The sequence below is a fragment of the Ictidomys tridecemlineatus genome, chromosome 7 (assembly GCF_052094955.1).
Source record: "Ictidomys tridecemlineatus isolate mIctTri1 chromosome 7, mIctTri1.hap1, whole genome shotgun sequence".
NCBI lineage: Eukaryota > Metazoa > Chordata > Mammalia > Rodentia > Sciuridae > Ictidomys > Ictidomys tridecemlineatus.
In genome coordinates, this window is record NC_135483.1 from 128,287,956 (window position 1) to 128,314,835 (window position 26,880).

General features: G+C 33.9%; 1 protein-coding gene across 5 annotated transcripts in view; it reads right to left on the reverse strand.

The window, feature by feature from the left end:
* The window catches only part of Ccdc148 (coiled-coil domain containing 148), a 314,744-nt gene that overhangs the window by 87,774 nt on the left and 200,090 nt on the right, over positions 1-26,880 (reverse strand). For all 5 annotated transcript variants that reach the window (XM_040294329.2, XM_040294330.2, XM_040294328.2 and 2 more), the window contains one exon: positions 6,221-6,361. In XM_040294329.2, the coding sequence (XP_040150263.1) occupies positions 6,221-6,361 (141 nt within the window). The remainder of the gene's footprint in view (positions 1-6,220; positions 6,362-26,880) is intronic.

Consider the following 26,880-nt stretch of genomic DNA (forward strand, 5'->3'; position numbering starts at 1 on the left):
GAACACTCAGTGTCAAGATTCCACTGAAGCCGGGTACTTTGGGTACTCCTGGTATGATTCTACAAGAGGCTGACAATTTACAAAATGACAGATCCCTCGCTAGAAACATTTCTAAGTTAATGTTCAAGATCACAGGCCCAGTGGTGGTATCCTGCCTTCCCTGAAAATTGCTCCCCACTCCTTGATTGTACAAAGTGGTGGTTTGCAGTGCTAGACTAAGAGCTGGATACAGTTTGCAAAGAATTCTGAAATGCTAGACCAGGAGAGAAATACGACTCTTTTTCACAGGATCCTTGTTAAAATCCCATTCAGGAGCTATGCTGGAACAACCATTGCCTTGGGTTCTATGAGACTCTAGATGAGTCATCATACAGCAACAAACTCTCCTGAAACTCTATGATGAAGAGCAATTTTTATGCTACTCAGACCACTCAAAGAGCCACATCTAGTGAAAATGTGGTGCAGGGACCAATATTATATATCAGACATTTTAAGGTCCACTAGCACAGGAATTTTGTTGTTTACAATAGTTCTCAGGGATCATTTATGAAAAGGCATTGTCTTCTGATTTTATCAGGACAATAATTTTTAAAAGTAGAGAGATGCGATGCTTATGAAAAATTATCAATATCATCTAACAACTTATGAATCAAAATTTTTCTTGAATCTTCAGATGAAACTGAAAACTGAGAATATTATATTCCATTTAGAGTTTTAAAACGCAGAGAAAAAAGTCTAAGGAGCTGGGCACCTACCAGGGTAAATTTTAACACTGAATACAAACTAAAATATTTTTACATTAAATGAGCCCTAAAAGACAAATTACTGGGAAGAAGAATTAAAAGAAAAATCCTGTCTTGTTTGGAAATCCTAAGGTGGGGTTTTACATAGGCATAGTTTCTCTATCTCCTTTGCTGCTTCCTTATGAGTACAAAAGGACAGGTAGGTGAACCAATGGGGGTGAGAGGGTTGGAGAAAAGAAAAGCAAGCTAACAAAGCAACATATCTAAAGTTAGAGGGAATTCCTGCTGGGATTATCTGCCAAGCTGCTGTTAAATGCTAAAGAACCAAAAGTTTCCTCCAACATATAAAAGAGTTCGAACAAAGAAAAATCTAAATTTGTAGTTAGTGTATATAAAGATAGCCAGCTCTTTTCATCAGGATATCTGTGTTAACATAGAAATCTCCTTTTTTACCTCAAATATATAGAAATTCTGGACAAAATATATTATATCTCACACACACACACACACACACACACACACACACACACACTCCCCAGTACTAAAAATAAAGATGGAACTCAAAGTCAGAGGAAGGAGAGGGAATTGAAGACAAAGGACTCTTAAAGAAAAGTAGGACCTAATAAAGATCTAAATGGCTGGTGGCTGTCCTTTGACAATTGTGGGACCTCTACAGAGAGAAGTCAGAGGCAAGCCAATTGCAAAGAACAGATGGCATATAAGACACAACCAGGGCTGGGGATGTGGCTCAAGCAGTAGCGTGCTCGCCTGGCATGCGTGCGGCCCAGGTTCAATCCTCAGCACCACATGAAAACAAAGATGTTGTGCCTGCCGATAACTAAAAAATAAATATTAAAAAAATCTCTCTTTAAAAAAAAAAAAAAGACACAACCAGACACAAAACAGGGACTAGCTAGATCATGATCCTTCCACAGGAGAATGACAAGGGGACAGAGGACCAAAGGGGTCAAATACAGAATTCTACACTGGTGTCATGCACAAGTTCTGTTGGATTCACACGTGGTTTGCAGCATAGTGTCTGTCCCAAGCCTAAAAGTCAATATAGAAACTGGTCCTGAACCAGTCAGCAAAAAGCATATGGCCTCTAGCACAGGCAAACATAAAAGGGATAATCTTAAACTTCTGTAAAACTATAGATGACACTGTAAACAAAATTAAAAGGCAACTGGGTGTGGTGGCATATGCCAGTAATCCCAATGACTCAGGAAGCTGAAGTAGGAGAATTGAAAGACTGAGGCCAGCCTCATCAACTGAGTAAGGCCCTAAGCAACTTATTTTTGAGACCCTATCTCAAAATAAAAAAAAAAAAGGACTGGGTTTGTGGCTCAGTGGTTAAGCACCCCTAGTATAAAAAAAAAAATTTAAAAGGCAGATGACCAATGGAAGAGAATATCTGTAATTCATATAACTGATAAGAAATTAATATCCAGAACTTATAAAGTACTTTTATTGATTAATATAGAAAATAAATAAAAACATGAAATTTACAGAGAAAAAACTGACTAGTAAGCATGAAATGATTTTCAATTTTATAAGTAATCATGAAAATACAAATTAAAATTTTAATAAGGTATGTTTCACATTTATCAGACTGGTAGAATTCAAAAATCAAGGTTGTATTTTTTCTTTTTTTTTTTTTAGTATCATGAACTGAGCTCAGAGGCACTCGACCACTAAGCCACATCTCCAGTGCTATGTTGTATTTTATTTAGAGACAGGGTCTCACCGAGTTGCTCAGCGCCTTGCTTTTGCTGAAGCTGGCTTTGAACCTGCAATCCTTTTGCCTCAGCTTCCAAAGCCCTTGGGATTACAGGCCTGTGCCACGACACCTGCGTAGTAGTAATAGCTTATAAAGTCAAAAAACTTATAAAATTAAAAATATGTAAATCCTACAACATAGCAATTTCCCTTTTAGATCTATCTTAGAGAAGGCCCTGAACACAGTTACTCATAGAATTGAAAGAGGTGGCTGCTATAGCATAGCACCTAAAACCCAAATTTTGCCAATTTAAATGTCAGCCACAAGGAGAATGGATAAATGGTAGTCTGTGCTGCTGTGGAATGCCAAATAGCAACAAAAAGAATAAACTAAGAATATGCATTAATATAGGTATATCTCAAAACAAGGATAAAAATAGTACATGTTGCAGAATGATATGGCATGATAGTATTCATGAAAAATTTAAATTCACAAACTCTATGTCAAAATATATTAAAATCAATATATGGCCTGGAAAGATAGAAATAAAATTAATGATTGTGATTACCTCTGGGGAGATAAAGAAGAGAAATGGTACTAAGTAAGACTTCAAAAAAAAAAAAGGACTTCAGCTTTATCTGAAATATCCAACTTAATTTAGATTTTTTTAAAAAAAATTTGAAGTGAAATGAAAAATATTAAAATTTTCAATGCTAGGATACTAATGTATTTATTTTTTCAGTCTCTGTACTTTAAAAATTTTATAAATATAAAAAATATTTTAAAAAGAAATTTAATAAAATAAACCATATGATTTGGTCCTATGAAATTTCTAAGGGTTTGAAAACAAACTTGGCTTATAGCTATACTCCATACCAATAAGAAAAACATTTTAATAGGACATTTCTTATAATATCCCTCATTATAAAGTGAAAGACAATAAAGAAATGCCCTGCATACCCCTTAGTAAAATATAACCAGGGGCTAAAAAATGCATTCTAGGTATGAAAACTTTTCAACATTTCTTCATGCTCATAGGCATAGGTTCATTTTTCATTCTAAAATATACAGTAGATATTTAAGCTTAATCTACATACATGAATAATGATACTGAAATTCTCTTCAGTCTTCATCCTTTCAGTTATAAGTACCTTCTTCTTTTAAGGTGTACTTGGATTAGCCCTTTCATCACCTTAGCCATTGTAATTGTTTTATTATTCCTTCCATTACTCCATTCGGTACAAGTGTGTGTTGTATGTGTGTGTGCACACATTCTCTTTCATCTTTCAAAATGCATTTCTTTTACTTCCAGCAATCTTATTTAGATACTGCAGAGAAGATAGTTAGCAATGTGCCTTCATCCTCTCTTACGTATCCATGACAACTATTCAACTCAAATCTAGTTTTTAACAATTAAATGCCCTTATGTACATTCTCAATACTTAAGTTAACATTTGTGTTTTCTTTATCTTTGTAAATCCCCAGAGAATGGAACTGAATCTAAATCTCCTTATATGACATTTAAGATGAAACTAAATGTACACTAATGCTTAGACACATCATTTGTGGCATGCTAATTCATAGAGAGGAAATGCCAGGAGAGGGATCCAGGTAGAAGACAAAACTACATGGATACATTTTTAAAATACTGTATATGGTAGGTAGCTTTTCATTGCTGTGACAAACACCTGAGAAAAACAACTTAGAGAAAGAAGGGTTTGTGTTGGTTAATGGTTTCAGAGGTTTCAGTCCATGGTCAGCCAACTCCATTGCTCTGGGACTGAAGTAAGACAGAATATCATGGCAGAAGGTCATGGTAGAAGAAAGCTGCTCAAGTCATGGCAGCTGGAAAGCTGGGGAGCACAGAGGGCAGAGATAATACATAGTTCCCAAAGACATGCCCCAGTGACCTACTTCCTCCCACCATGCCCCACTTGCCTAGAGTTTCAACCACCCTCCAGAAGTCTGTTAAGTTATAACAGATTAATCAATCTACTGACAAGGTCAGAGCCTTCATGAGCCAGTCATTTCCCAAAAGTCACACCTTTGAACATTGTTGCACTGGGGACCAAGTCTTCAACACATAAGTCTTTGGGGGAGAATTTGTGTCTAAACCATAACGCTGTGCTTTCATGATAATAAATAATCAGTAAGTTGCCCCAGAGGATATATAATTCATTTATGTTATTTGAAACATGATCGATTTTATGAGTTCCTATGGTACACACAATTATTTCTTTTAAACATCAACTCTGATAAAATCACCACACTCGATTCCATAGTAGTGGAAATTGAATTTACTTTTTAATTAAAAACACAACAACTGTGAAGTATATTTTTAGCAACTTTGTCAAATTACAATATAACCTTTATATGTGTGGTTTTCCATGATGCTGCTTCTACACTCAATTTGCTGATATAAAAGCATAAAATAAAGAACAATAATAACTATAGTATAAAATGCAGAAAAACTGTCTTATTGCCCCAAAATCCATAGTTCTTTTATCTACCACATATTCTACTTTGAAAGGAAAAAAATTTAGATAGGGACTTTACAGAGTTCATTAGTCACATAGCCCAAGATGTAAAAACAACAACAACAAAAAATAAATAAATAAATAAACAGAAAGTTTGCTAACCAGTAACTATGAATTAATTAGTTACTCTTAGCACTATAATCAGATTTTCAGAAGAAAGCATTTTTTTACATTATGCAGATAAAATCAATGCAGGTGAACTTTTTGAGTACTGATATGTGCTATTATTGGTGGAAACACACAGGTGTAGAGATTTCTTTTCATTGTATTGATCACAAATTAATTGCCTTTTTCTGAATTATTTCCACAGAGTCAGCAAACCCATAAAATTGATTAATAAATCTGATAAAATTTTTTTAAATTTATTTTTTGTTGCAACTGGACACAATATCTTTATTTTATTGATTTATTTTTATGTGGTGCTGAGGATCAAACAGAGGGCTTCCCACGAGCTAGGCAAGCATCTACCAATGAGCCACAATCCCAGCCCCAAATATGATAAAATTTTAACAAAAATATCTTCACTGAAACAGTATAATTTTTGTTGTGAAAACAAATACAAATACCTAAATGAATATATCATTCAAATACACACACACACATACACACACACATATATATATATATTGAAAAATTCAAACATAAAATATGATCTATCTTCCATATCTTCCCTTAAAAGTTATTAAGTTTCTTGGTAATTTTAAGATTGCTAAACAAATGTTCACTCAAAAGAATGATAACTTTGTATCAGTAAGCAAAAAGCTAAACTAACATATAATCAAAAAGTAAATTCTTGGCATTCAATGAATTATACCGTCCCTAATACAATATATTTCACCAACTACTGTTTAACAATTTTTTGCCACATAGCCATCAACCAAAATGCTACCTAAGCACCCTGCAAACTTTGTCATGAACCTCCTTAATTCAAGACTTGGCAGTAGTTACAAACTTCATCTTTTTTGTTTTTTCCTACAGCATCTCTTATAATCACAGGTACCTATACTTATGAAGGTCAACAAAGTGGGTTCTCTTCCATTCCCACAAATCTTTGATGCTCAAATAAACTAAAACAAAAACTCAACTAAACTCTAAAATGTTCTCAGAACTCTCTTTCAGAATTCCATTTCCAACATCAAGATTAATTAAAGCTCAATCAGGCAATTAAATATTCATTTTCCCTTTTATAGAAGACTTTGCCCTGATAGAAGATTTTATACCTTTTTCTTCTTCTCTTTTTTTTTCAACAATTCCTTCTTCTTCCATAGTTTCTCTTTCTCCTCTTCCTTTTCTCTTCTTCTGGAAGAAATTTCAATTTCCAGTCTTTCCAACTCTTCCTGGTGAGCTCGCCATTGGAAAACCTAAAATAGATAGAAACATTCAATTTCAATAACTATATATACTAAGGTGAATTAACATAAGGTTAGTTTCTATATCAAGCAGAAGTCAAATCCTGTCCAAATACACATTTAAATTCTGTGTGCATGTGAGTGTATCCATGTGTGTTCAAGATGTGTGCATGTTAGTGTTAAAAAGAAACAAACAAACAAACTCAAATCACCTCCTTCACAGATTCTTGATCTGGGTTTATGGAGTGAAGTATTAAAGGGTGTAATTTAACTCTAAAGGAACTGTGAGTTCCAAAAAGTAGTATGTAAAAATATGCTGTGTTTTGGTATGTGTGCTTTTCTGGAAACTAGGCCAAAAAAAATTCTGGAAACTAGGCTCTCAAAAATTCTAAAATGGTTCTGGGACCCTAGAAAGTTTTAACAACCCACTGATAAATTTCAGTTTCCTTATTTTATAATTATGAAAAACAAGTCTGAAATAAGGTGAAAAAAATTAGACATTAAAAAGAACTTCCTAAGTACTAATACATGCTATTAATAGAAGTATATTTGATATGGCGTTTTTGGTAGGGTTTTTGATAATATGTAAATATGTATCACATTATAAAGTACTTATAGTTTTTAATCCCCAAAGACAATCAACTGGACAAGTACACAACAAAGTATCCATAGGAATATTCATGGCAAAGGTGCTTAAAATAGAAAATTTGGCCAGATACATGGCACATGCCTATAATCCCAGTACCTTGGGAGGCTGAGGCAGAAAGATCCCAAGTTGAAATCCAGCCTCAGCAATTTAGTGAGGACCTAAATAACCTAGAGACCCTGTCTAAAAATAAAAAGGGCTGGGGATGTGACTCAGTGGTAAAGTGTACCTGAGTTCACTCCCTGGTACCAAAAACCAAAAAACAACATAAAAAAAATGGGCAAGACTCTAAATGTTGGGGCAGAGGAGGTAGCTTTCCTGGTTGCTCTGCAGCATGAAACCAAGAAAGCAAACAGGCAGCTTCTCAGCAAGGTAGGTGGGGAAAAAAAGGGCAGGGGCTTTATTGAAACTCAAACTAGACATTCAACACAGATCGGGAACTCAGGAGGTTGGGTATAACAAAACAAGGAAGAAATTCTCAGCCATGCAGCTGCTGCCACAACCAGGCTAGAAGCACCAGGCAGAGCAGTCCCTCTATAAGGAAAGTGGAGGGTTAAGGGAATTAATGAAACCTACCATTTTAGGAGACCTGAGGTATGTCTGGGTACAGATTATTTAGAAATCAAGGACATTGCCTTGCTGTATGAAATTAAAAGGCATGCTGCTCAATACCCTTTTGTGGGAAAGAAGCCACCATCTCTCCAGGTATGTGGAGGACAAAGAAATGAACCATTTTGGAGTCACAGCATGGGGACTAGCAGCTGAGGAAGCCAATTCCTGGCAAACCTGAGTTTGGTCCAAAATACCAGCCCAGTAAACATATGCTACACAACATAGAGTGTGCTTAAGTGACCAAGAGAATATCAAAGATGGAGAGAGGTTTACACAGGGTACAACTGGTAGTGAAAATGCACCCAGCTATATCCCTCCCCCTCCAATCTGGCTGCTGGCAGGACTGACTGGAAGAGATACATCTAGCCAGGGACTTGGAAGGGCAAGGGCAGGAGAGATTGAGTTTGGAGACTGAACTCCAAGACCAGGATGTGAGGTCCACAGGTGACATAAGGGACTATGAATTGGCTCCTCTACCACACAAGTGCAACCCAAGAGAGATCTCTGAGGTATAGTCTTCCAGTGGGATCAGCAATTACTGGGCCCTAGGGGTGTGCTGCTTTAAAATCTCCAGACTAAATGGCATTCAGCAAAGAACCCTGAGCCTAGCTAAGCCTAAACCCTGCCTCCAGGAATTCTGTTTGCAGGATTACTTCTCTTACTCTAGCAATCTGGAGGGTGGAGCATCATAATCCAGATGACCCACTTAAAACTTCTTATAAGAGAAGCTGAGAACCTGTTGAACTCAAATGGAAAAAGTTCTTTAACTTTTCATCCAGATCTTTTTCTCTTTCTTTTTGCTGTTTTCTTTTCTCTTTTCCATTTAATTATGACCTTAATGGGATGTGGACATTTTTACATACTCATATTTTTTCTCATTTCTAGCATTTTGGAGCCAGTATTTTTTTCACAGATCAGATTTTTGAGGACTAGGATGTTTGATTAGTATATTTTAGTTTTGTTTTGTATTATTTTATCTTTATTTTTTAAAATTTCTTAGTTGTAGATGAACACAATACCTTTATTTATTTTTATGTGTTGCTGAGGATTGAACCCAGTGCCTCACACAGGCTAGGCAAGCACTTTGCCACTGAGCCACAACCTCAGCCCCTTAATTTTTAATTTTTTAAAATTTTTACTTTATATACATTTTTTTCTTATATGTTTCTTTTGATTCTCTTTCTCTCTTTTCTTCTGTTAACAGTCAATCTCTATTGTTCCCTCCTTCACTCTTACTTTAAATTTTTACTTCTATTTTCTCTCCTCCTCCTTCATAATCATCATGTCCTATATAATTTCTGTTCTCTCCCTGTTTACCATTTGAAATTGTAAATCCATTTGTGAACTTGCTGTTCTTATTGTAGGCAATAACTGATCATATAATTGCTGTTTACTGTGATTATTAACATTATAGACATCATAGTGGGAACTATTTGGTTTAATGCTGCATATTGTTTTCATTGGTTGTTGCAATTACTTGTCTCCTCCTAAACAGTGAGGTACTAGAAAACTTCAGGGACATTATAAGTACACAGAGTGGAAACTCTACTGCCACAGATCCACACTGTTAAATAGACACACAAACAACATGAAAAAGCAAAGGAACAAATCACTCCAAACAAACTAAGATAGTTCAATAACAGAGTTCTTTGACACCACAGTGGGATAAATGTCAGAGGAGTTTAAAATGTGTATAGTTAAACTGATCTGTGAAGTAAAGGATGGCATAAGAAGTGAAATCAGACAGAAAATATGGAAGTGAAAGATCATTTCAATAAAGCAATAGAAATTCTGAAAAAAAAAAGCAGAAATCTTCAAAATGAAGGAATCAGTAAATCAAATTAAAATTTAATAGAAAGCATCACCAACAGGCTAGACCACTTGAAAGGCAAAACTTCAGGCAATGAAAATAAAATATAATCTTAAAAATAAAGTTGACCAGACAGAGAAGATGGTCAGAGAAGAACTATAAACAGAACTTCTAAGAAGTATAAGATAACCTGAAAAATCCAAATTTAAAATTCATTGGGATAAATGAAGATTCAGAGATATAAGGGAAAGGAATATACAACCTTTTCAATGAAATAATATTAGAAAATTTCCCACAACAAAAGAATGAAATGGAAAAAATCAAACAGAAGAGGCTTACAGGACTCCAAATATACAAAATTACAACAGACTCCACATCAAGGCCATTATTATGAGTATACCTAACATACAGAATAAGGATAGAATTTTAAAGGCTGCCAGAGAAAAATTACAGGTAAAATTTAGAGGGAAACCAATCCGGATCTCAGCTGATCTCTCAACTCAGACCCTCAAAACTAGGAGGTCTTGGAATAATATATATCAAACTATGAAAGAAAATGGATGCCAGCCAGGAAAATGGATGCCAGCAAAATTAAGCTTCAGAATTGATGACAAAAGAAAAACCTTCCATGTTAAATAAAAGTTAAAAGAATTCAAAATTGGACAGTCTGTACTACAAAACTTACCCAATAAGATATTTCATAAAGAAGACATGAAAAATAAAAGTGAAAAACAGCCAAGGGAGGAAATACACTAAAAACATAATGAATCAATGGAGAAAATATTTCAAATTAAAAACTAGAAATACATCAAAATGACAGGGAATAAAATCATATCTCAAAAATAACATTGAATGCATGGCCTAAACTCATCAATCAAAAGAAACAAACTGGCAGAATGGATTAAAAAACAAGACTCAACAATGTGCTGTCTCGAAGAGACTCACCTCATAGGCAAAGGCATCCACATACTGAAGGTGAAAGGATAGAAAAAAAAGATATCATTCACATTGATCTATTAAACAAATGGGTTTCTATTCTCATTCAAATAAAGTAGACTTCAAGCCAAAGTTAATCAGAAGGGACAAAGAAGTATATTTCATACTGCTTTAAATCAACAAAACATAATAATCATAAATATTTATGCCCAAACAATGGAGCACCTACATAATCTAACAAACCCTTCTCAATTTTAAAAGCATATAGACCATAGCACAATAATACTGGGTGACTTTAACAAACCTCTTTCATCACTAGATAGATCCTCCAAACAAAATCTAAATAAAGAAGCTATAGAACTAAAAAATACATAATAATTTAGACTTAACAGATACATATACAATATTTCATCCATCAATGACTAAATACAATTTCTTCTCAGCACATGGATCCTTCTATAATTTAGACTATACATTATCCTACCAAGCAACTCTTCCCAAATACAACAAAAAAATACAGATAATATCTTGCATCCTATCAGATCATAAAGGAATGAGATTAGAAATCAACAATAAAATTAAAAATAGAAACTATTCTTATACCTGAAAACTAAATATATGCTATTGAATGACCAATGAATAGTCGAAGAAATCGGGGATGAAATAAAAAAAATACCTAGAGATAAATAAGAATAGCAACACAATATATCAAAATCTCTGGGACACAATGAAGGCGATGCTAAGAGGAAAGTTCATTACATTGAGTTCATTCATTATAAGAATAGAAGTCAACAAATAAATAACCTAACATTACATCTTAAAGCCTTTGAAAAAGAACAAACCAAAACCAAAATCAGTAGAAAGCAGGAAATAGTTAAAATTAGACCTGAAATCAATGAAATTAAAACAAAAGAAACAATCCCAAAACATGACAAAACAAAAAGTTGGTTCTTTGAAAAAAAATCAATAAAATTGATAAACCCTTAGCCAAGCTAACAAAGAGAAAGAGAAAGAAAACTCAAGTTACTAAAATTCATGATGAAAAAAAAAATATCACAATGGACACTAACGGAGTATAGATGATAATACAGTACCTATTTTGAAAATTTATACTCTCATAAAACAGAAAAACTTGAAAACATTGACAAATTTCTAGAGACATATGATCTACCTAAATTGAATCAGGAGGACATAGAAAATTTAAACAGATCGATTTCAAACATTGAAATTGAAGATGCCATCAAAAGCCTACAAACAAAGAAAAGCCCAGGACCAGACCAATTCACAGCTGAGTTCTACTAAACCTTCAAAGAAGAAATAACACCAATCCTCTTTAAGTTATTCCATGAAATAAAAAAGGAGGGAAACTTTCCAAACTAATTCTACAAAGCTAGTGTCTGGTTTTGGTATCTGATACTAAAAAAATATGCATCAAAGAAAGAAAACTTCAGACCAATATTTCTGATGAATATAAATGCAAAAATTCTTAATAAAATAGTGGCAAATCACATGAAAAATTATTTTTTAAAAGACAGTGCATCATGATCAAGTGGGCTTCATCCCAGGGATATAATGTTGGTTCAAAATATGGAAATCAATAAATGTAATTTATCACATCAATAGATTTACAGATAAGAATAATAAGATTATCTCAATAGATGAAGAAAGAGCATTTGATAAAATTCGGCATCCACTCATGCTCAAAACACTAGAAAAACTAGAGATAGTAGGAACATCTCCTGCTCTCTATGCTAAGCCCAAGGCCAAAATCACTCTGAATGGAGAAAAATTGAAAGCATTCCCTCTAAAAACTGGAATAAGACAAGGATGCCCTCTTTCACCATTTTTATTCAGCATAGTCCTAGAAATTCTAGCCAGAGCAATTAGAAGAAAGAAATTAAAGAGATACAAATAGGAAAAGAAGAATTCAAATTATCCCTATTTGCCAATGACACAATGTTATATTTAGAAGATCCAAAAAAAGAAAACTTCTAGAATAAATGAATTCAGCAAAGTAGCAAGATATATAATGAACACCCATAAATCAATTGCATTTCTATATGTCAGAGATGAATTAACTGAAAGAGAAATTAGGAAAACTATACTATTGACAATAACCTCAAAAAACTGGGAATTAATCTAATAAAAGAGATGAAAGATCTCTACAATGAAAACTTTAGAACACTAAAGAAACAAATTGAAGAAGACCTTAGAAGATGGAAAGATCTCCCATGTTCTTGGGTAGGCAGAATTAATATTGTCAAAACTGTCATACTACCAAAAGTACTATACAGATTTACAGCAATTCCTATTAAGTTCAAATGATATTCTTCATACAAATAGAAAAAGCAGTCATGAAATTCATTTGGAAAAAGAAGAGTCCCAGAATAACCAAAGCAATCCTTAGTAAGAAGAGTGAAATAGGAGGCATCACAATACCAGATATAAAACTATATTACAGAGCAATTATAACAAAAATAGCATGGTATTGACACCAAAACAGAGTTGAAGACAAATGGTATAGAATAGAAGACACAGAGACAAACACACATAAATACAGTTATCTCATACTATACAAAGATGCCATAAACATAAATTGTTTATGTATGTTTATGTTTTTCAATAAATAGTGCTGGGATAACTAGAAATCCATATGTAATAAAATGAAATCAGACCCCTATCTCTTACCTGCATAAAACTCAACTCAAAGTGGATCAAGGACCTATGCATTAGGCCAGAGACTGTGTGCCTAATAGAAGAAAGAGTAGGCCCAAATCTCTATCATGTCTGCTTAGAAACTGAATTCCTCAGCAAGACTCCTAAAGCACAAGGATCAATAAAAGGGATGGCATCAAACTAAAAACCTTCTTCACAGTAAAGGAAACAATCAAGAATGTGAAGAGAGAGCTTACAGAATGGGAGAACATCTATCTTTACCACGTGTACCTCAGATAGAACACTAATCTCCAGGATATACAAAGAACTCAAAAACTTAGCACCAAAATAACAAATAACCTTATAGTAACTGGGCAAAGGAACTGAATAGACACTGCACAGAACAAATATGAATGTTCAACAAATATATAAAAATTGTTCAACATCAGCGTAGGAGGCCATCCTTGCACTTGATTTGAGTTACCTTCCTGGCTGGGTTAGAGGCGCTTAGACAAAGCTGTGTTAGAGCTTTCCCCACCCTTTCCCAGGTCCAAGGGCTTATCCGAGCAGAGGTATGCCTGGCCACTGCTCTGAAGACCCAATCTTCACCCCTGACCTTGGGATGATGCTCCCCTTAACCTTCATTGGATGGGATTTTCCCTGGAATTTTTTGTTCCCCAATAAAAGCCCTCTCTCTCACTAGTCTCTTCTGCAAACCTCTCTACCACATTAGGTGATTGGAGGCGGGAGCTAGGAGAAGCCGTCCCAGAGCTGGTATTAAAGGTAATAAGAGTCTTGTCTCTTTAATTTAATTTAATCGAACCTTCTTTCATGAAGCCAGCGCTGGTCACATGGCAGACATCACCAGCAATTAGAGAAATGCAAATTAAAACTACACTGAGATTTCATCTTACTCCAGTCAGAATGACAATTATCAAGAATACAAACAACAATAAATGTTGGCAAGGATCTGGGGGAAAAGGTATACATTGCTGGTGGGACTGCAAATTGGAGCAACCAATCTGGAAAGCAGTATGGAGATTCCTCAGAAAACTTGGGAAAAAACCCACCATTTTACCCAGTTATCCCACTCCTAGACATATGCCAAAGGACTTAAAATCAGCATACTATAGTGATGCAGCCACATCAATGATCATAGCAGCTCAATTCTCAATAGCTAAGCTATGAAACCATCCTAAGTGTCCTTCAATAGATGAATATATAAAGAAAATGTGGTACATATACACAATAAAATATTATTTAACCACAAAGAAGAATGAAATTATGGCATATGCCAATAAATGGATGAAACTGGAGACTATCATGCTAAGTGAAATAAGTCAATCCTAACCAAATGTTCTCTCTGATATGTAGATAATGACTCACAATAGGTGGGATAAAGGGAGGAGTGGAGGTTTACCAGATTGGACAGGGAGGGAAGGGGAGGAGGGACAGGGAATGGAAATGGGAAAGACAATGAATCAGACATAACTTTCCTGTGTTCATATATGAATACATGAGCAGTATAATCCTACATCATGTACAACCACAATAATGGGAAGCTATACTCCATGTATATATATGGATATGTCAAAATACATTCTACTGTCATGTATAACTAAAAACAACAACAAAAGAACATGCTTCTTAGTAGCCAATAGGTCAAAGAAGAAATCAAAATGAAGCTGAGAAAATATTTTGTACTAAATGATAATGAAAACACTATATCATCAAAACTTGTGGGATATAGGAAAAACCTATATAGTTTCAGAATGATGCATACAACAAAGATTAATATTAAAGCAAAAATTGGCAATTCATGAAGGTAGGAGGAAATACAGTAAAATAAACCATAAGAAAGTAGATGTAGAGAAATGGTTATAAAATTAATAAAATAAAAAATAATAAAGCTAAGTGCTTCTTGAAAACACTAATTAAATTGATCAACCTCTACCAAGTCTAATTAAGGAGAGGGTAGGAGAGAGAGAATATATATAACCACTATAAAATATATAAAAGGCATATTACTCTGACATATTGCCAAAATTCTATTAATAAATTATAATAATACATTTGAAAATTCAAAAGAAATTTCTTAGGAAAAAATGTACTTCCCAAAATTGAATCAAGAATAGTTAGATCTTAATATGACTATAATTGTTGAAGACACTAAATTCATACTTTTAAATAACCTCAAAAAGAAAAAAAAACAGTTAAGATGACTCTAGTACCAAATCTGCCATACATTCAAAATTCTAATATAATAAAAAATCTTCAAGAGAACAGAAAAAGGGGAACTAGTTCGCAATTCATCTTAGCATGTAGAATAGCCTTAATAACAAATCTGATGATGAAGTATGAGGACAGAAAATTATGTACATGTTGCTTATGAAAAAAGATGAGAAATTCTAATGTTAAGAACCTGAATTCAATAACATAAAATAGTTTGCTAAAACAGCTAATTCAAGACATCAGAAAAGAACAAACAAAGCCAGAGTTCAGGGATCAAGAAGCCAGAGGGGAGGGAAGCACAGTGAAGTGAGCTGGACATTCTCTGCAACTTTTTCTCCCGAGCACATTTGCTAATAATTGTATAGAACATAAAAGCCAAGAAGAATGCTGTGTCCTAGAGTTGTAGGCATTATCTCAGAAATGAAGAGAAAAAGTTGGATGGTCAAAACTACAAGAAAGTGAGCGGGCAAGATCCCAACACAAAGGGAAAATGTAGAAAACTGTGTCTGACATTCTACTGGGCCTTTGCATTTGAGGCATTTACACATCCCTAAGCTATATGGGAACACAATTTTGTTCATTTCATCCCAGGGTCACATTATCTTTTACTCCATTTTCAATTATGAAAGATGCTTACTACTGGGTATAAAACTGTGGTTCAAAAATTATTTTATTTTAGCTCTCTATTATCCTATATCTACTAGAAAAACTAAATATATTTTTAAAAATCCTCCTACAAAGAATAAGTTGGGTCCATTTTCTTCATGAGAACAAAAATAACTTGATTCAAAAACTGGCAAAACCATTTTAAAAGGTGGAAATGATCTACCACACTTTCATGAATATGGATGCAAAAATCCTTAATAAAATATTATCAAATGGAAAAAAAACCTCTAAATGTCTAGCGATAGGAGATGGTTTAAGTTAATTATGGTAATTTCATACATTTGTCATCTATTTCAATAAACACCATTGAAATAGATAACAAATGTCTATAGTTATTGACAAATAAAATGTACACAACATATTATGAGATGCAAAAAAGTAGATGCAAAACACATTTATAGTATAATCTCATTAACATAAAATGTTATCTATGCATGTATGCAAAGAAAAACATTTGAAAAGAGGTTTGCCAAAATGACAATATTGATTATCTCTGAATAAAATCATTTCATGGGATTTAAAAAATTTATTCTTTAAGTCTTTCTGTGATGGGTGACATTTTTTTAACAAGCATGTATTTTCTTTTTAAGCAAGAGACCAATAACATTAGAAAATTATAAACACTTATCTGGTCCATGTACACAATCTGGATGAGGACGCAGTGAGGAGGGCAATGCAAAAGTATGCAAAATTTTTGTTTAAAAAAGGAAAAAACTAGCCTTTCAATTAAATACCAAATTTTGTACATATTTGATATAAATACCATTCATATTTGGTGCAAACATCATTCATTAATTAACATATAAAATGAAAATTGGAAAAAGCAATGTTCTACAAATATGATTAAAAGGACTCCAAAGCTCTTTTATCATTAACTATATTCAAAATTTTAGTTTTCTACAAATGCATTTTGTAAATATATTTTGCCATGTTTATCAAAATAACCAAGGAAATTCCCACTCCTGGTTCTAGCACAGTTGTTTCCCTACCTACTGATTTCCCTAACAATCATACTTGCCTTCTTCTTTTGAAGCCTAGGCTTGCCAAACATCATCTGTGCCTTCTGGACAGAATACTTGTGTCCAAATCTTTCCTTTCTGTAGTCATCTTCCATGTGTAACTTACTACAGTTAAAATCAAACTGTCAGTAAGCTTTTTCCTGAACTCCAAAAGCATAGTTCTCTGTTCCCCTTTCTTTTGCCTCAAGGTGGTACATGGCCCTGTTGACCATTTCTTGTTTAAAAGCCTTTCCTTCAGTAGAATGAAACAGACATTATTATTACTATGTGTATATATGTGACTTCATGACCAATGTGATTCTGCAACCTGTATACTCAGAAAAATGAGAAATTATATCCCATCTGATTTAAATGCATGATATGTCAAGATCATTGTACTGTCATGTGTAATTAAATAAAACAAACAAAAAAAGCCTTTCCTTCCCAGGCCATGACATTGTTCCCCCCTGCTTCTTCACTGAAGGATAATGCTCTCTCCTTCCTGAGCCCTGTGAGCACCCTTTACTTCCAACTTGCACTTTTCTCTCTGTGTTATTATTTGATGTGCTCATCCTCTTTTATGAATTCACCATTTCTAACTATCTGTAAAATCTACATCATCAGGTCATTTTGTCTACAATAAAATCATATACAAATTCTTAAAGACCTGGCTATTTGTATAAGTACTTAATACAAGTGCTTTGATTTCCAAAATCAAACTGAACATCAATAATTTTGCTGCAGTTTCATATCAAGGCCTGTGTACTTGCTTCTCCTTCTCAAACATCCTGATCTGATCTGTGGAACTACAAGTCTCCCTGTATTATGGATTTCTTTTATTGCTATTCATCAATATGACTGTTTCTTTACATTTTACAACTTACTTGGAAGGAAGAGCACATGTTTCTTAAGCTCAAATGAGCTTTTATTTATGACAAATCAGTTTTCAAACTATTCAGCCATTTCACTCAGAATTTTTCTGTCAAATGTCTTTAGGATAAGACTATAAAATTCATGAAGGTAATGTCATTTGATCAATATAGTATCTAAATAATTTAACTTTCTCATTTCCAACCAATATTCCACTTTAAGATAGCTAATATCTGATCTGAAGGCTTATTTCTGTGTTCTTCCTTATATAGCCATTCTTTTTCTTGACTTCACAGAGTGATGCAAATATACTACCTCACTTGAAATGCCCTCAGATTCATCCTACTTCATAAAATGCTCATCTTCAGGTTATGGCCAAGTTCATGGTTCATATGAAACATTCTCAAACTTGTGCTCTTCTCTCTCATTTCACTGACTGCTTTCTAATTATTTGAACATGTTTCCAGTTAGAGCAGCATCCATGCATTTGTCCTACCCTTATGCTGTGCAGCAGAGTACTGGTGCTCAATAATTACTATTTAATTCATCAAAGAAAACATTTTAAATTAAATCTAATAAGTAAGATGATATATTAGTATTAGACTGTATCACTTTGCATAACCTAGTGAAATAATGTATGGTACTTAATAATCATCAATGGCTACTTAAAATTTCACATTAGCAGTTGATGGGAAACTTTCCGATGGATGGAGCAAGCATGTAGCAACTGAACACACTAAATAATCTCAGCATCACAGAGAAATAAACAGATATTTTGCTTCATGATGGAATCATATGGAATTCTCATGATTATTCTTGTCAATAAATAAATAAATAATGAGTCTGATTAAATCTCTAGACCTGCCTTTCAGGTTATAAGTGATTCAACTAATAGAGAATCATATTAAATATTAATATAGGAGAAAACAATCAGCAAAAGTGAAATTGAGATAGTTTAAAGGACTTTAACAAATTATAAGGGAAAAAAGAGGGAGGGACAACTAGGCTTGAAAGAGATTTGATATTAGGATTATATTTTAATTCTGATTTGAATAAATCAAATGTTCAAAGAAATTATGAAGTAATTGAGGTATTTACTGATTGGTTAGTTGACGCTTTTAAGGAAATATTGTTAAAGTTTCCAGGCATGATAATAGTGTGGTTATGCTACGAGTACTTTTAGTTTTAAAGATAAGAACCACCAGATCAATAAAAGTGGGATGACTAATTTATCTTCCAGTTTAGTGATTTAGTCTTCTCTGCCATTTGCAAGTCTAAAGGATGCTTCTCCTTTCCAGAAAAGATTGGGTTATTTTTTTTTAAAAGAATGCACACACAATAGAATCCTGAAACAGCTAAAGTTCATCGATCAAAAGTCAATAGGTAAAAATTTTTTTAAAAAAAGTCAATGAGCTTCTGGGTGCAATGGTGCACACCTGCAATCCCAGTGGCTCAGGAGGCTGAGACAGGAGGATCATGAGGTCAAAGCCAGCCTCAGCAAAAAGCAAGGCACTAAGCAACTCAGTGAGACCCTGTCTCTAAATAAAATACATAATAGGGCTGAGGATGTGGCTCAGTGTTCGAGTGCCCCTGAGTTCATTCCACAATACCAAAATATAAATAAATAAAAATTATCAATGGGTTGTAAAGTCCAGGTAACTTATATGAATCACACACACACACACACACACACACACAATGAAGGAAGAAAAAATGTTGGGTGGGGGTATATCTACAGCAAGGTGTCAGCCTTAAGAAACTCCAATTAATATTGGAATATAGGAATGGTGAGGAACCCACTAAAGTTTACCTGGTCAATACTTCTTATTATTTGTAATTATAATCATATACCTTCCCCAAATAAAATAGGAGTGTTGGAGCTGAAGTTGTAAGATCTTGACAATGGGAAGACTTCACTCTAGGAAGTCTTCTCTAACTCAGCAGGTACAGGTCAGCTGCGTCTTCTCTACTTGCCTAGCATCTTGTCCCGCTTCTATTACAACAATAGAAGTAGCAATCAGTATCTAAGCAATAAGGCAAAACTGGGCTTTCAGAATGCACAATGAATAAGGCAAAAGGGATGCCATTGAAAAAAAAAATCTCATCCAATGGATCCTCACAGAGATAGCCAAGGGATTTGGATAGTTCTCATGTGGAGAGAAAGATAACCAATTACCTTTTTTTCTGAGATGCCTAAGAATAGGAAAGCTGACAGGAAGGCAAGGGAATCAATGTTAGCACAATAGACCAAAAAGCACAGAAGACCTCTGAGTGAACCATGAGCAAAAAGAATAATAGACCAGAAGAACATTTTAGCAATTTTATTTTTAAAGATTTTCTAATTATATAGCTTTAAACAGAGCATGTGAACATAACTGTGCAACTATAACCATGAAAGAAAATCACCTCAGCGGTAGTCAGATGTAAATTTTAAGGAAAACATTATTTAAATTATTAGCTACAGGACATTTTTTCATGTCTTTAGTTAATGCTTTGTTTTATATTCCTGTCAAGTATACCATCTTTGAATGAGATCTTAACCTAACAGAGAACAAATAACATTGAAAATATACTCATCTAGTAAAAACAATAAATTGAGAGTTTAAAATGAAAATGGTTAGTAGCATTATAGGTACTCCTTGGTTTTAATGAAAATGGTTAAAGTTAAATTAATAAGTATAAACATTCTCAGAGGGAAAAAAGTATTAAAAATAAAGCTCATGAAAATTTCAAAGGTAATAATTGCAATTAACACCAAGTTAACAAAATGAACACAATTTTATATAAAAATTGAGGGCTTTGAAAAAATCTTGTCAATTTTTGTAAATCTTGTCAATCTTGTAAATATTGAATACCTGCTTTTTAGTCCCATCTCTGCCATCATTACTTTGACCAAATGGTTCATCCAGTTTTATCACATGTTAAAAGGGGAAGGACTGGGTCAGGTCACCTCTTTAATTCCTTTAAGTCCTATTATTCTGATTCTATTTCATATTTTCCTTATATAGAGAAATCACAATATAGGACATACTCTGTAATTTTCTTCTGTAAGCAAAATGAATTATAAATGAAATGTCAGTTTTCTGTGGTCTTTTAAACCATTATAGTCAAGTTGACATTAATATTATATTGTATCAGTCACGTTTGGAAGCATTGTGGATATGATTGTTTTATAGGAGTAATCAAAAGAAAAGCATTATCTGACCAGAACCTTCAACAACAATGATAATGCATTTAAAATAGCTATTTATGAGAGTTTCTTGTGTAGCAGATCTATGCTTTATTAAAGTATTAAATACATGGTGTGACGCTATCTAACCTCAAACAAGCAAATTTGTCTCCTTCACCCCTTCATCTGCTTAACATCTACTAATGCTGCTCCGGTCTAAGCTTAGATAGCAGTCACTCTAGGAAGTCTTCTCTAACTCAGCAGGTATAGGTCAGGTGCGTCTTCTCTACTTGCCTAGCATCTTCTCCCTTTTCTATTACAACATACATTCAATTATTTGGAATGCCTGTACTCACAATGGGCTACAAACTTCTTAAGGGCAGGGTCCAAATTTATTCATATGCTGTGTTTCCAGAGCCTAGTACAATATCTGAAATATACTGAGGATACAGTAAATATTTAGAAGATAGATAAGGCTCTGAGGCTATGTATGCTTGAAGTGAGATAGACAATATTTTCCTTCTGACTGCTATATAAGTCTTTTGAAAGAAAAATTCCCCACCATGTGTGTTGACACTTTCTGATTCCCCCATGATGAAGGAATCCTTGCTTTCCCAAGTCCTAGCTGTTTCAGTGCATCCCAAGTTTCAACTGTGCTTATTGGATAGGGAATATATCCAAAAACTATACCAGGATTTTCAATGATGAATTCAATATCTTTTAAGGTTGTTGTAAAAAGTAGCTAGCAAATCCCTTCCTGTGTCAATGTTACTGTAAGCTTCTAAATTCAATTTAGCTGAATAAACTTCAAATTTTCATTTTATTAAATCTTAACAATTTGATAGTCCTTAAATTTTTTCCCAAAATTTTCAATATTACCAATATTTTAAATCTTATGAGTTTCATTTATTTAAACTTTGCTTATGAAATAGACTACCTATGATCTTGCATGTTATTAAAGCTTTCTATTCTCTATTTTGCATTGTTGCTTAGCAGAAAGATTTGTTTTTTCCTCTTGGTTTCACAATTATCCCTTGGTTTCTTGGGTAACTTCACAAGTGTATTTTTATCACATCTCATTGATAACTGCTTTCCATTTTCTGTGGCTTTTTATTTGTCTTTTGTAGAATCTCAAAGATTAAGCACTATTATTATCTTGAATGTTCCATAACCATATCCTTTTCTTTTTGAATAAAATCTTACAATGTTTCTTTTGATTGAGTCCTGGAGGGCCTAACCTTAGTGTAAAATAAACTTCTAGAGGAAGAAACTAAATGCTAATAAGCAGAAAAATAATCAAAGTTATTTCTTCCTAAGGGGCAAAATGTACAAACCTATCAGTCAATCTTATTTATGAAGTTGACAAAACCAAATCGTCTAATAAAAAGAGTCAGAAATCTGGAGTAGGAGTCAGGAACTTACTTGCCTATTGGCTCTGAGGTCTTAGGAAGTCACTTTCTAGTTCTGGGCCTCAACTTTCCTTCTAATAATTAAGTGGACTAGGTTAGTTGTTTTATAAAAATTCATTAATAGACTATAAAATCAACTTTGTGGCTAGCATCTAGCATTTTTCATATAAGAGAAAATAAAAAATTAAGTGTATCTCATGCCAATATAGTAATACTGTTTCAAGAAATTTTTGTTTCTATTCCGTGTGTACCTGTTCTTTTGTGATGTAAAATACATTTCTCACTATAGGTCACAGAAAAAGAAGCTTGAAAAACATACCTGGAAGCTCTGTATAATCCCTCCCAATGCAAAGATTCTATATCTATGTGATCTAATGACTAAAGCTATTATGACACCATTGTTGAGCACAGTCTTTATTCCTTTTGCAATCAGCTCAGAAGCACAGTACAGATGACAGAAACCTAGTTGTGATATCATAAACCAGAGTTTGAGTCCTACCTCTATGACTTATTAATGGTGCTCCCTAGAGCATGCTGGTTAATCACTTAGGACTTCAGGTTTATGTCAAATGGGCTAATAACGATGCATACTTTACAGGGTTACTATGCAGATACCATTCTTTTGCACAAGCCAGAAACTCAGAAATCATCTGGACACAGCCTGTCCTTGACATTCCAACTCCTGTCACTTGTAACTCCTGACTGTACCTCTTCACCATCTCTTGGACCATTGCTTTTTTCCATCCAAGTCATCCACTTAATCCTACAAGAGGCCCCCTGCACTTATTCTCACCCACCTGCACCAATTCTTGCCCCCCTTTACTTACTGAAGACAGGATGATTATTTTCAAGACACTTCTCATTTCCTGCCCACATCCTTTGTTCTTGCCTGAAACTTTCAGTTATTTCTACTGCTCTTAGGGTGAAATCTAAACTCCAAGTCATGGACTATAAGGCCATCAGGGTTTATTCCTGCCCAGGTCTATAACCCCAGTGATCAGTCCCATACCAATTACCCACTCACTCTCTGCTCTCCAGTTGCCAATTACCCACTCACCCTCTGCTCTAATATCTTACAGATGTAACCTGTATAGGCCATATTCCCTCCAGGTACATGGTTGTTGTACATGCTATTGCTTTTGCTTGGAATACTCTCCCCCACCTCCCTACCTCCCTCACCCTTTTTTAAAAAATCAATATTTATTCAGCCTCAAAATCTCTCAAAGAAGTCTTACCCACTACTGCATGAGATAAAGCCCCTATATTAAGTGCCTGCATAACATCTTGTTTATTTTCCTTTGTGATACTTATCAAAGTTTGAAATTACATATTCAGTTTTGCAATTACTTGACCAGTGTCTGTTTTCCCACTAGACTGATTTCTTTGAAAATAAGGACCATATCTGATCAGCTCACTCTTGAATCTTCAGTGCTTTACTTACCACCTGGCACCTAATAGATGCTCCGTAGCTATGTTTGAATGAATGAGTAAATGAGGTAAGAAAGCAGAAGTACCACACAAATGTTATTTATGTACCATATTTCCTTCCATCTATCTTCTTACACAGAAACCTCTCTGGCCTTTTATTACAACATAGGCAAAAATCATTAAGGTTTCACACAGATGATGGGACCTTAATTCAGCTTTTGACAACTCTCTAGAAAGAAGGATTTCAAATGTTAGAGAACAGAAGTGCTGAAAACACATTAAGATTGTAACTTTAGGATACAAAATCTATGAAGGAGGTTGTATTAGTCAGCTTTCCAAGAGTGTAACAAAATGTCTTGAATCAATCAAGTTATAAGGAGGAAAAATGTATATTGACTCATAGTTTCAGAGGTTTCAGTACATGATTTCTGGGCCAAGTTGCTTTTGGTCCATAGTGAGGCAACACATCATTGCAAGGAGTATGAATGGAATGAGCTCCACACCTCGTAGCATCCAAGAATCAAAAAGAAAGAGACCAGTATTGCACAGTTTCCTTCAGGGTATATATACTCCCAGTGACCTAAAACATCCAGTTGGGTCCCACCTCTTCAAGGTTTTCACCACCTCCCAACAGTGCTCAGCAGAGGACTAAGTCTTTATTGGGGATATTTCAGTTCTAAATTATAGCATAGGTCTTGAAAAACGTTAGGCTTATACATGGATATAGCTATCTTCCCCAGTGGAAAGAGGGTCCTTTATAACTCCCATAGAAACTATCACAATGCCTAGCACACAGCAAAATGCTTATTAAAGGTATATTAAATATATCTAGCACTTCATTATTTTATATTAAAAAGTTTGCTCATAACAATTTCACATGCCATATTTTACTTCCAAACTCCATTATATATTTCATGTAGTCGAGATCAATCTTTATGCAATTTTTGTAATCCATAAACTCTTACCCCACCATGCTAAATCCAAAGAAGACATTCAGTAAAATTCATTCTTAAAGGTATCTGTGAACTAATAAATATTCTTTTAAAAAATTGAGTCAACTTTGTCCTGAGCCCTAAATTTAATTTCAATTTCAGGGATTTTTCCAAAAAGTCACCCAACCCAGATGCTATTCTCTTTTGATCCTATGATTATGAGCTTTCATATTTTGGACTATGGATGAAAGCAAAGTGCAAATAAAATACCTAACACATTTACCTAATAAGGCAGTTGCCTAATTAATGCAAGAGAAATGGATTACCAAGAAGAAAAGAAGTTATCTATAATCCTTTCCTATAATTAGGGGATTATTATATCTAGAGGGAGAGGGTGAGAGATGTATGTTATATAAGGTAAATAAACACTAGTAAATAGTCTTAAATTCACAGGTTTATGCTAGCCTAACCATCCACCTTGAAGCTCTGACATTCCCTTAGAGTTATTATTTTAATGAATCTCAAGAGAAATACTCATAGATCAGTAACCACTGGAACACTTTTTTTTTTAAATGAGAATGAGGCCATTTTGGAGCTATGAAATGGTGACTACCACTGAGAATGAAAATTAAAGAAAGTGATTATATAGTGTGATAAAAGTGATTACAGTTTATGGATTTCCTAACTTATAGGACCCAAATATGAAGCCTTCCAAATAGGAACCCTTTCTCTCAGTTTTTTCTAGATAGAGCACAAAGTCAACAGCAGATAATTTAAGAAACTTGGCAGTACTTTTAATCTCTTCACATGAAAATCTCATTATATCTCACCTATACAGGATGCCAAGAAGGGAAGTCAAACAGAGATCATATGGAGATTAACTGGGAAAAATCATAAAAGAAAATGACTTCCATTATCATCAACAGAGCCCTTTTAATTTGTGATGTTATTCAGCAACAAATATTTCAAACTAGTACATGGTGACAAATGCATACTGTCAAAATACTTTTTCTAGAAAGAATATTCTGGAAAATAAGAAGCAATATCTTTAAAACAAGAGAAAAAAATGAAGAAGTGGAACATAGAAGATAAAGGAACAATCATATGCATGTGAATGGAGCTCACTCAGATTATCCCAAAAAATGCTAATGGAAGTTACACTTATCAGTTGCCTGAGCATTTACTGGATGATAAATTCTGTTGTCTTGAACTTTTTCAAATAGACACTAAGAAAGACACAGGATGCTATAGCTGTGATATAATATGTTTATGGAAATAGGAAATTGTATTCTTTTTCATAGTTTTAGTAAACCTCTGAAATGAATGTTCTGAATAGATAAACACTAGAATAATGTGCATTATTTTGAATTCATTTGTTTTGAGATTTAGCCAGTTTATTTCTAAATGACAACTCCACTGAAGCTCATTTACACATTCTTCTAACTTCCTCAATCCTTTAATGACTTATTCTGCATGTGTTTCTCAAAGGAAAACTATGACCTCACACATAAAACTCCATACTATTCAGTCAAGGAGACAAATCTGTCCTAATCCATAAAATCATATTAAATATAACATAGAAAGCATGCTGGTGAATCTAATTGCTACTTACCCTAAGAGATTTAGAAATTTGAATTTGTCTTTCAAGTCTATGTTCTATTACATGTTACCTGCTTACTGATAATTACTCTCTGCTAGGAAAAAAGTACTGTCATAACACAGCTAATGTAACTGACCAGTAATTCTACATATCATTATGTACAAATGTCTTTGTTTTTTCAACATTTAAAATTACTTTGTCTTTTAAAAAGTCAGATGAGTTATATATCTCTTATGAGTCACACAGGCATAGGTTCTAATCCTTAAAATATTACCATTAGTATATAAATTAAGATATATTCCATGACATTAACAGGAAAATGTCTCAAACTTACAACTAAATAATTACATACTTTTAAGTTAGTAACATATATGAATTAACACCAATTGCATATTTTCATTGGATATAAGATCTCCATGTTTTTAAGAATGTCCTTTATGCACCCTCCAGTATTCTCAGAGTCCCCTTTTTGTTTCTTTCCTTGTCACTCAACCCACTAGTACTATAAATGTGCTCACAGCTCCCAAATCTATGTCCTCAAGTCCATACATCCAACCACATGTTAGAA